Here is a 12,545-nt window from a genome sequence, read left to right on the forward strand (position 1 = left end):
GTCCCGGCGCACTTTCCCTTCACTGAATCTGCGTCCCTTCAGATATAGAAGATAAGAGGACTTCAGAACCAACCCAAACACTCAGATCCACAGATCTTATCATGCGCCATATAGATCGTAGTCCATTAGAAGATTCGCCCTTATAGATTTGGACTAGATCTCACCAAGAGATATTCAACCAAGATGATGCTTAATCCAAATGAACTCCTTTGCTTTATATAGGCAAGCTTCTCCCCAAAGCGTGGAACAATACCACGAGCCGACACCATAGAAACACAAAAACCGTCGGCTAGATACCACACAAGAAACCCCCACGTGCTTTTCTCTGCCTTGAAATGTGTGCACTGGGCGGACGCACCTCCTGAACGGCTGGCCTGCGTCCCTGGACGCGGGTTCTGTATGGTATACCTGCGGGGACGCACTTGCTGAACATATTTCCTGCGTCCTTCTTGATTTACCACCTGAATGAGTTTGCCATCAAGGACAACACCTGAATCATAATGCCAACAAAGGTTTTGTAATGAAGGCGAGCGAATCTTCGATGCCATAATTTAGATCGAAGAGAAGTATCACAAGTCATTGTTCCCAAAGGACTTCCTCCAACTTGATAGAAACCTTCAACCCTAAATCCAAGTGTAAATGCATCTTTTGGGTTCCTTTGGCAAACACCAACCTTCCCATCAATGAAAGTCACCGTGAATCCTTTGTCTTCCATAGTAGAAATAGATATCAGGTTCTTTTTCAGATCAGGTACTTACAGCACTTTTTGTAAATGAAGGGGTTGGCCTTTATTTAAGTGAAGAGTGACAGTCCCAATCCTTTCGTGGGGTAGGTAGTGTTGTCGCATAGAATGTATAGGCACTGCGACAATGGTTTAGATCGGGGGCCGTCACCCTGATCCCCAATCTCTTCGTTTAAATTGTCTCTCCGTTTAAGTTGTCTCCCTACAACAGACTAAGGGGGGTGGACCCTATGGAAATGGAATGAAGGAGGACTAGTTGGGAACCAACCAGTCCGGGAGACACAGTTGGGCGACCAAATACTTGTTTAGATCTAGCAAGACTTAAATGATTCGATTTATACAATTGATACCAGTGTCTTGTGGAGTCAAATATCTTGCTAAGAAATTTAGGACCAAGTACATGATGGACAACTGCTGCTAAGGAAAATGTTATTATGATGAAAAGAGATGCAAGATGCGATTAGCAAAGGGATGAGTGAGTAGTTTTGAGGTAAGATCGTTTAAGACTCAAGTACTTAGTATTGATTAACTTTATGACAAGAAGAGACAATCTTATACAAGACAAAGTGCCAAATATTTCAAGTGCCAATAAGATACACAAGATATATGCTCTTAAAGAAAGATCACTAATACGCCAAAAAATTATAATAACCACAAGCCAATAATGATATTAATGTCAAGAAAGAGAACTAGAGCATTTATCCAATTTATGCTTCAATGACAATTACTTGAAAATTCCAAAACTACTTAAGAGATATTCAAATAGCCCAAGTTTTCTATTAGATCCAAATCGAATGCAAGCCTTTTCAATGATACTTAGCTCAATAGATTTCAAAATATTTACCATTCACCAAACAAGAAAACCTTTGGGCAATTTAAAATATTAGACTTATTTGCTCCAAGTGTGTGAAATGAATTTCCTTTAGGCAATGAGCTTGTGTGTATGTGATTCAGAAACTCAGAAAATAAGAGTTTAAACTTGGATTTTATTGCCAATAATTGTACCAAAATTTTGTTGACCTGAACTTATGCAAACAGTCATCCAAAAGCACTTATTTTCAAAGATTAGATTTATGACAGCAACAAATTCTCTAATGACCATAGTAAAATGAGAATGCCAAACGAAGCCAAACATGTCAAACAAATTCTGAATTGTGTTATGAACTCAAATCACTTGAAATTTCAGAATTCAATCTATGGTAGCCAATATGTTTTAGTGATAAAAAAAGAGTAGCAAAAAAAAAAACTTTATGACAGCAGGGAAATGCTTGCTGCAATCAAGAAGATCACCCTTCTAGATTCTTATGACAGTTAGTTCCACAACGATATTAAAACTCCTAACTTTCAGAGAATTTTTATAGGACAGCAGTGAATTGTTTATGACATCATCAAACAAATGTTATGACAACAACAATATGACAATGAAAACAGTAAGCTATCAATGCTATCTTTAAACCAAAAATTTAGCGAAAATTTTCCAAACTTGCCCACATGAATTATCAAAAAATGTCAGCCGTTATGATGTGATTTCCAAAATTATATCAGATCTGATATACTTATTACAGTCAGCGATTAAAATATGAAATAGGCTTAATGATGGATTCCCAACTCAAGAAATTAATTCCTTAATATATTAGACAACTTAGGAATTGATTTTAGGCTAACCCATATGAAATTTTGCCACCATTAGAAAGATATATGATTACTGTAGCAAACAATGAGGAAAAAGAGGGTTTAGAGATCAAACCCTTAGGCCCTAGGCCTTAAATATCAGTTGTCCAAGTTGCCAAAAAAATTTCCAATACCTGAAACACAAATTTTTACTAATTTTTCTGCAAAAGATCACCAATGATCAACTTCAGAAAATTAAATATTCAGATCAGAGATGGAGCAAGGGGAATTTAAGGCCAATGAGGGCGAGCACTAGGCCCAATAGGGCTAGGAGAAGACAGATCTGGGCTTAGGAGCCCCAAAACTTGAAACTCTTTTTTTGAAAAAATTATTTTGCTTAAGATCTTCAAATTTGTTGCAAAATATTTAATGGCTGACCCTGCAAAAAATATTTGGGACAAGATCTTGCCCTCCAGGGTCTAGATCTCTTTGAAAAAAATCTCAGATTTGAAAATTCCCTTGGATGATTTCTCAGATCTATTTTTGCACAAGTAAATAACAGATCTATAAAAATAATTTACAGATCTATCAGATCTGAGGAGTATGAGTGCAACTCTGCTCCTAGATCTGATAATCTAAGGCTCTTGATAGCCAGATCTATCAAATTTTCCACAAAAAATTAGTTTTGTTGTTGTTGTTGTTGTTGTAAGGCGGTGCTAACTCGAAAACCTCTGTGTATCACCAACAAAATCTTATGATAAGCTCGGAGCTAATTTAGTTGGGCTCTTCAGAAAACACAGATCGGGAGTTGGCTGGTCCAACTGAAAACTTCCCCTAACGCCCGAGGATCTAAAATCAAGATTTCCCTGCAAAACTCAATCTAGCCATAAAAAATAGAGCGAGAAAATAATAATAAAATTCAGACAAATAGAGATACCTACTATTACATTCAAAATTTAAATTATTATTCAAACCCCAATGACTGAGCGAGATACTTGTACTCAGATCACTCTTCAGAAGCTATCATCAATGGCTTTAAAAAAAATTATGCATGAAAACAACACATCTTACAGTATTCCCATGAAGAGTAACATCAATAGAACTTAACCCCAAAGTTCTTCTTTATTATCCAGAAAAAGATTACACAAGAGCTTCTTGCTAAGCACACTATCAAAAGATCGGATCCATCGACTGACAAATGACTTCTTATTTAAAGATAAATCCTCCAACGGCTAGCTCGAGTGATCTTCGTCAAAGCAATTTCAATCGTTTGAGGAAATTTGAACCCAAGAGTAATAGCATCTTTAAAATTTCTTTTCCAAACATGTACCTTTCCATCGATGAATGCCACCTTGTAACCTTTGTCTTCTATTGTCGAAATGGACACCAGGTTCTTCTTGAGATCAGTTACATATAGAACTTCTTGTAAGTGAATCGTGTTACCTTGATTCAATTTAATGGTAACATTTCCTACACCCTTTACGGGATAGGTGGCATTGTCTCCAAGAATAATCTTCAAGTTTGTTTCCTTCTCTATCAGATTAGAGAGAGCTTCCTTGTATCCGGTGAAGTGCCTTGAGGCACCAATATCAATAAACCACTTTCCCAAAGTGTTTGGAGGAGAGGTAGTGGAGAGGGCCGATATAAGATAATACTCCTTTTGCTTATTGTTAACAACATTCGATTCTTCATACCTGGAGTTCCTTGCTTTCTTCGAGGGTCGACCATTTCCTTGATGACCTCCATTCCCTTTTCTTTGCCATTGCACCTGTCATTCCTTCTATCATGGTTGTTGAAGTTGCCCCTGGAATAATTGTGATCATCATCATCTTGTGATGTTCCTTCTATTTGGACACTCCCTTGCATAGTGGCCAAACTTATTGCAAACAAAACACCCACCTTTCCTTCCACCCTTAGATCCGGGCTTTCCATTGAAGTGACCTTTAGACCCTGCATTATTTCTCCTTTTGGCACGAGTGGAGAAAGAAGTAGGGTTACTTCTATTAGAGGGCACCTCTTGCTCCACCATCTTGGTTTCCTCTTGAATGCATCTCGACATCAATTCTTCAAACCCTGGAATTTGATCATTATTGAGAATAGTGGTTCTAAATATATACCACTCAAGTGGGAGTCCTCCAAGGGTAGTGATAGTAAGTTCCCTGTCAGATATGATTTCTCCAATCGATAGAAGATCATTCTTGGTTTTAGTGATCCTTAAGAAGTAGGATTGAATATCCTCGTCCTTGCCCCCCTTAATATCCTTCAACTTATTTTTGAGAAACTTAATTTTATTTGCATCACTAACCTTGAACATGCTTACCAACCTGTCGTAGATCTTCTTGGAGGTATTTAGATCGGAGATGCAGGCCACCAGACGCTTGTCAAGGGAATCTCTGATAATCTTCTTTACTTTGACTTCACCCTTGGTGTACTTGATCTTTGTGGCAGTCGGTGCATTTGATGGAGGCTCAGGGATTTTACCCTTCACATAATCCAACACTTATTGTTCTTCAATGTCAAATCAAAAGACATCTTCCATCCGTGATAGTCAAACTTTTCACGGAGCTTGTCTTCAGCCGGGAAGTGGGATGAGGAACCCATTGAGCCTTTGACCTTGTCCAACTGTTTTCGGTGATTGTTCTTTCACTCTTACTTGGGCTTTGTCTTCACCTCAGCTCTGAAACCATGTTAAATTTTGGTATGTTCTATGCTTAAGAGCAATTTACTTCAATTTTCTTGTTAGCCCAATATCAATGTCTAGTTTAGTAATCACATCAGCATGATAGTAAAATGCAGATAGAACATAAGCATAAACAGTAGAAGACAAGCCAAGACAAGAGGACACAAGATGTGGCACCAATGAGGGACAAACCCCAATGCGGGGAAACCCTTGATCAAATCTTCTTATATTCTTCAATAGTTCAACAGAGAGATATAGTACAAATATACAAAATTGATATTTTATGACAATAGTAGTAAAGCCTTGACCAGAGAAGTCAATGCTGGTCAAACTGGATAGAAATCTTCTTCTAAGTGGCTTGGTCAAACTCAACCTTCAACGATGAGCTCAATGCACCCTACACAACTGGTTCTGCTCCTAGGAAGATCATCCACATGGCAACAAGAGGCTACTGCAATCACGACCCCATCCGGTCAACACTTTGACCCAACACTCCTCCACAAAATGCTACTGTCCTCCACTGTTAGCTTGCTGCTTCTGCAAATCTGGTTTGGGCATAATATGCAACCCTAAACCCTCTACGTTATCAACAAACTAAGTTTCTATGCTGTCTCTTTTAGGCTTCTTTGTGCTTATGTCAATGTGGTTGCTTGGAAGGCTTCCCAAAAGTCGATGTGGGTTCCTCCAAATAATTTCTAATGGCTCCTACAAGTTTCCCATCAAACTGACCCAACACATACAAGATGCACTCCAAAATGTGTCTACTAGCTCACTGATCTAGGGTATCTTGACTGCTGCAATTTTGGACTGGTTAGGGCCCCCAACCATAGTCCCTAACAACCCTCAAACTAACCCAGAATTGCTTCCCCTTGTTGCGGCTGTCCTCCAATAGGGCGCTGCCCTCCATGCTGCTCCTTTAGGGCAGTTTCAAGCCCAATGCACAAACTTGTCTCCCCAAAAATGGCTGTGACATCCTCTTAATAGGACTGTTCACCCTTCAACAAGGCTCTAAGACAATCCTCTCACCCTCGGCCTTCAAGATCAGGACTACGGCCCTCAAGACAACACCTCGGCTTGCCCAAAACAGTCTTCCATTCCTTGTTGTCTTGTCCTTTGCTTGCTATGCATATTAGGGTCTCTTTGCTGCGGAATTAGGGCCTCCTTTTGACAGCGGATGAGGACTTCCTTTGCTGTGTATAAGAGCTTCTCGAGACAGTGGATTGGAGCTCCTCTTGCTGCGAATAAGAGGCTCCTTTAGGCTGTGTATTAGTGCTCCTTAGATCTGCGGCTGGGGCTTCTTTTAGACCTGCGGCTAGGGCTTCTTTTTGGATTTGTGGCTAGGGTTAGATCTCCTCTCTAGGATTGCTGCTAGATCTCCCTCTTGACCTCTCTTGCCACCAAACCCAAACGAGTGGAGATAGATCATGAGAGATGTGTGTAACAAATGACTTGAGGCCTCCTCTATTTAAATGCCATGTTGAGGTTGAGCTGGGGGTAATTTGGTTGTTGGCTGACCTTGACAAATTGTGAAATAATATAAATAAATTCATATCTCCATAAATACATGTTGGAATTGGATGATTTTTAGATCAATCCTACACCTCTCGAAGAGAGGAATCCAAGAAAGATATCAACTGCCATAAATAAGATGACCCACATGGAGTTTGGCCATAGTTGCCAATTTTAACATAGGTGTTGCTTCTGCACTTCCACTATATGCTTGCACTAGATTGTAGTCTTAAGTCACCAAGTCTATGTTCATTTGTTGTACATTAATAAAGTTTATCTCTTTATCTATTTTGCTTTTTTGTATATTATTGGTCGGAGTTGCTTTTGCACTTCCATTATATACTTGCATTTTATTGTACTTGTTGTAACTTATTTTGACACCTTAGAAGTTACAAAATTTTCAAAAATTTATTTGCCACCTTCCTTCAATTTTATCCTGACCTTGACAAATACTTTCCTTTAAATATCATTCCATCTAACCCTTTCCATTGCTAAAGCATGAAGTGTATGAGGTTTTTATAAATGTCTCTGAGTTATTTTTAATAGTTTTTTATTTTAAATAAAATTTAATTTTATATAAAATATATATTATTATATTTTTATAAAATTATTTATTTAAAATATTAAAACTTAGTTTAAAAATAACAAGCCCAATCTCTAAACTATATAAACCACATTTATTATCATATACGTCAACCAAGCCAAAAAGTCAAAATAAGCCTATGACCCACCTCGCACTTAATCATTAAATTTCCCTAATCTTCATGCCTTGAGATATGTAAAAATTTAAATCAATGGTTATTGATGAATTTTTGGGGGGGGGAGCGCTTGCCTATTCGACCTTTAACCTACCCCCCTCTCCGAAAAGTTGTTTTCACCTTTACCGTGTTTTTCAACTGTCAGCGTCTGGTTCATTTTGGACCCCCCCTCGAAAACCATTATTCGTATTGATTTAAAAATTATGAAATATTGCGGGAAAGGAGATAAAGGAAATTTCATATATTTATGAAATGAGTTTACGGATGGGAGGCTAATTAAAAATGACATTGAGGTAAAGGACACTGAAGTAAACTTACAGGTTACAGGTGAAAGTAAAAGGAGGCTGAGTAAAAAAGGGAATTTTACAGAGAGAAAAAAACTTGTTTTTTTCTATGGTATAAAGAGGAGAAATGCACGGGACATAAATTTGGATAAATATTTATCCAAAAACTTTTACAGGAGTAAAAAGGGAAAGTAAAAAATACTTTACCAACCATGGCAAAACAAAACATGGTTTTTAAAATCCATGGGGAGGAAATCAATCAATGGTTTTTATAAATATGTTTATGAATCCATTTATTCATCAATATATTAATTCATGGCAAAACAACACATGGTTTTCAAAACCATAGGAAGGAAATCAATTGATGGTTTTATGAAATATGTTTATGAATTTATTTATTCATAAATATATAAATTCATGGCAAAACAAGATATAAAATTCAAAACAAGACATGGATTTCAAACAATGGGTGGAATTATGGGATGCAATTATTTGAGGAGATATTTTGAGAATTTCATTTATGAAATTCATGAAAAAAGAGAAATATAAATTTACAGGTTTAAGCAAAATATCCCCAAATATTTTACGACAATGGTGAAACATTGTAAAAAGTGACATAAAATCATTGGCTAATTCAAGCATTGGAGATGCAAAGGACACCTAGTAAAAGAGATCAGTCAACCATATTATAGACATGATTTTAGCATTTGAAGGAGGAGGAAGATCAACAGTCATTCTTATTCAGATTTAGAGGCAGAGATATCAACATTCAAAGGACACCTAGCAATAGAAGATCAACAAACTGGGATCAAAGTGTAGTTTTCCAGCAGACAGTTTAAGCAGCTCAAGAGTTCAAGGCAAAAGACTTGCAAACAACTCCAAATTTCCTGTAGTTTTTCAGAGATTCTTTTTATTTTTAGTTTATTGTTCAGATTTTTATTCCAAAAAGCTAGACACAGTTAGCTTAATGTAATGTTTTATATATTGTTTCAATTGTAATGTTCAAGGGGTTGGCTTTTGATGCCAAAACCCTATCACTTTGTAAAACTTTTATTACAGAATTCCTAATTGAAGTATTCTAGCTCTAGTTCTTGACAGAAATTGTTTTTCCTATTGTTTTTCCAGTACTTTCATATCTTATTTCTGCACATGTTCAAAGTACCATAGGAGATCTGGGTAAGAATAGATTGAGTGTCAATCTCTCTGAAATCCCCTGCAAAGTTATAATCATTTAAAGAGATTAATTAACTGAACTGTTTGTCTTGGTTAATTCCTCTACATCTTTTAATTATTGCCTTCTGTCATCTTTTGAATGTGTTTTGTTTGGCTGTAGAAATATTCTATACGCATCCATTATGTCTGGTTGATTAAGTATTCAATATGACTGCTTAATTATCATGAATTCTCTTATATTCTTCTGTCAAATTCTTTAAAAGTCATGTTATTCTGTCAAATTGGATGCTGACACTTTGACCAAGGACTCTGCAAGAGAGGGATTTATTCATGGATAGAGATTGTGTAATCATCAGCAACCACCAACAATAAATTATAGATCTGGCCGTTGTGCTCCGTAGGCTGCTGTCCAGTGCTAGTGAAAAACGTTAAAAAAAGGCCTCGTGACATTCGAGTTGGTTTCTTAGCGTAGTTTTTGTAGCCAAGAACTGCCTATGAGAAACAAGTACAACAATACTCTTAAATCCCTGTTAAATTTTGAATTAACATGTTCTTTGCATAGGTCAATTACTTCATAAGCCCACTATTAATTCCATTAAACATTATCAATCACATTAACCATTGACTTATAACAGTAACTGATGAAAGAACATCCAAAGTAATTGTAGAAGACAAGTCAAGACAAGAGAACACAGGAATTGGCTCAAGCTAGGGAAAAACCCCAAGATGGGGAAAACCCTTTATCAATTCTTCTTTCATTAATATCAAATGTTCAACAGAGAGAGAGAGTACAATAAAGATTTAGATCTAATGACCTTTGTGCATCAACAAGACTGGTTAGGGCACATCAACAACCCTAAACCAATGCTCTAAACATGGTGTATCCTCCTCCCAATGGTCTGCTCCCTTGTTGTCTACTTCTAGACATCCATACACTGATCTAGGGTTTGAGGCTCCTCCTCAATGCACCCTACAACAACCCTGTATCAACAACTATATGAAATAATCCCAAAACCAATGAAGAAGCCCCTGATCTACTGCGCTGTACCTTCTTGTGACTGCGGCTTGAAGGGAAGAGCCTTCCTAGGCCTTATGGCCCCTCAAACAAGTGACCCGATCTACTGTTGTAGCTGTCCCTTTCCTGCAGCCTGAACAGAGATATAAAATATACAAAATTAGCATAGAAGGCCTTCTTACCTCTCCTCTGAACTGCAGCCTGAGTCAGCAAAGGATCCGCTGCCCTAAACAGCATTGAAAATCCCTCCAAGCCTCCTTGCAGGCTACGGCAGGCCTCAGTCAATTGCGGCCTCTCTCCCACAAGGAAACGACACCCAAACAGAAGCAATCCCCTCACAAACTCGGCTCCTTGCTCTTGGATGTCCTAGCCTCAGATCCGCACCCTATTTCAGAAGTATTTTGCACCTTAATGATGTATCAAATGAGGTTGGAAGCACCTCTATATATAGGAATTGTTGGGGTGTCAAGTGACGTGACCATTGGGCTTTATGAGCTTACATAGAGGTGAGGCCGACCTTGATAATGTACATATGAATGGCCATAAATTCAAAAACCCATTTCTCCTCTCCAAATTTTTATGACCTTTAGGTTGATTTTGGTCCTCTCAAAAAGAGGAATTCAATGCCATAGTTATTTTCTTCAAAAGACCTGCCCAAAGTGGAATTTTAACAGTCCCTAAGTCTATGTTCATTTGCTGGACATTAATAAAGTTATCTCATCTATAGAGGTTTTCAAGTTTCTTCTATCCAGATTCACTGGTTTGTTGTTTCACTTCACTTTACGTGCTGATAGGAGACATTATCTTTTCATGGACAGAAGCAAGGTGTTGTCTCTCTTTCCATCTCTTATGCATGCACACAGTTGTACATATATGTTTCTGGACTTACATTCTATTATCTTTCTTTTATTTTTCTGTAAACATGGCAACTGAATGAATAAGTACACACTCAATATCAATGATCTCTTCTTAAATTGTTTTTATTGAAAAGTGTTGCACTAGATTTGGCTTGGTCATAAACATGGAATAGAGAATCATGTAAATTTTTCTTTATTCTCGTCTTTTTACTTATTATGTTTACCAGTTTTTGCACTGTTTTTGAATGAAGGCTTAGTTACAAAACCACATTTTACTATGTAAGCACAGGGTGTTTATTTGCAACTGCTAAGAGTTCCATAATACTTCCATTATAAGAAGGGGAAGTAAAGGTTTGAATCTATGACTGATTGCATTTGTTGGCTATTCAGGTTATTTACAGCAGCTGATAGCGATGATATCTGCATTGCAGTACACTTCATTTCAAGGTTACGGCCATGGTCTACATTGATGGGTGTTGGTTGGGGATATGGAGCGAATATGCTAACCAAGTATCTTGGAGAAGCATCTGAGACAACTCCTCTAACGGCTGCTGTATCTATAGGGAATCCATTTGACCTGGATGAGGCCACCAGATCATTGTCTCATTATTCAGTTCTTGACAGGAAACTTGTAGAGGGAATGAAAGATATTCTTCGGCGTAATAAGGTTTGTGCATTGGTAAAATTCTCTGATATCAGTAAAGTTCTGATTGTTACAATTGCCTTCTCTTATTTTTGGAAGAAGAGTAATTGTTTCTTATCTGGGATTCAACATGCATCATATTTTTTTCACCCTTCAATTATAGGTTATATTTCAAGGGAGGAAGAAAGGATTTAATATTTCAAGAGCATTGTCAGCAACATCTGTTAGAGAGTTTGAAATGGCAATATCAAGAATTGCCCATGGTTGTGATACAATAGAGAACTTCTACGCCAAATCAAGTTCTAGGGAAATAATAAAGAAGGTGAAGGTCCCTGTACTGTTCATACAGGCAAGTTGAAATTGACTTTATTCTCCTGCAATCCATTCTATGGTTGGAAAATGAATGATTTTTTCATGGATGTTGTCAAAAACTATAATTCGTAATTTCCAGTATTGCTGTTGTGCGCTTAACTATAAACTGTATCTTTGTAGCTTTATTGACTTTGAGGTGTGATTTCAAATTGTCCTATTTTAATCTGGTTTTGTTTTAACTTATTATTCATATTTGATGAACTAAGGAGATTGGCCACTTGCAATTGATTCATTGACTTAATGATAGAACTGATCTGTCTTTTATTTACCATTTTTTAATAGAAAAAAATGCATGATAGATTACTTCATGAAATAGAGAGTTATATCACGGAACAAAGAGTTATCAAGTGAGCAACAGAATTACCAGGATTATTTACTAAAGAAATTGTGCTTTGAAGCCTTCCTTCATTTACGCCCGTTGTAAGATGCAAACAAAGGCCCTACTTGGTCAAAAGTCAAAATGTTCTCCTTTATAGCTTAGAATAATCCTTTTGGACTCTCTTGTTACTTGATTCTATAAGGTGCAAATAAAGACCCTTTGTCAAAAGGAAAAATATGCTTTCTAGTTCTTGAATATTTTGAAATAATGATTAATCCTTTTGGGATTGTTGCCGCAAAATCTAGCCGTTCTTGTCTAAGGGTACCCTACAAGGCAATTACTAGACCAAGTGACAACAATAAGGTAGTAGGCCACTATCACCATAGCTACTACCCACTGCTTTTTATGGGTTTTCACCAATCGAAGGAGTCCCAATATATAGGTCACCTAAGAGATTCTAGGTTTATAGGTATGAGGTGACACAAAAGGGATGACACAACTTAGTAACAAAGTTCAAGCAATGAAGAAGAGGCAAATCACATCCTTTGGGGAGGCCACACTAGGGCATGATAGACCTAGGTT

The 12,545-nt window shown here is 37.3% G+C and overlaps 1 protein-coding gene across 3 annotated transcripts in view; it reads left to right on the forward strand.

Moving 5' to 3' along the window:
- Nucleotides 1–12,545, forward strand: part of LOC149175652 (alpha/beta-Hydrolases superfamily protein) — a 229,962-nt gene that overhangs the window by 17,416 nt on the left and 200,001 nt on the right. For all 3 annotated transcript variants that reach the window (XR_016258018.1, XM_089419730.1, XM_089419731.1), the window contains exons 2-3: nt 11,020–11,296; nt 11,436–11,621. Coding sequence is in view for 2 of the 3 variants with exons in the window: in XM_089419730.1 (XP_089275856.1) it covers nt 11,020–11,296; nt 11,436–11,621 (463 nt within the window). In the remaining variant the exon portion in view is untranslated. The remainder of the gene's footprint in view (nt 1–11,019; nt 11,297–11,435; nt 11,622–12,545) is intronic.

The sequence above is a fragment of the Pinus tabuliformis genome, chromosome 4_1, assembly GCF_031772625.1.
Source record: "Pinus tabuliformis cultivar Carrire ecotype Pingquan chromosome 4_1, CPIR1, whole genome shotgun sequence".
NCBI lineage: Eukaryota > Viridiplantae > Streptophyta > Pinopsida > Pinales > Pinaceae > Pinus > Pinus tabuliformis.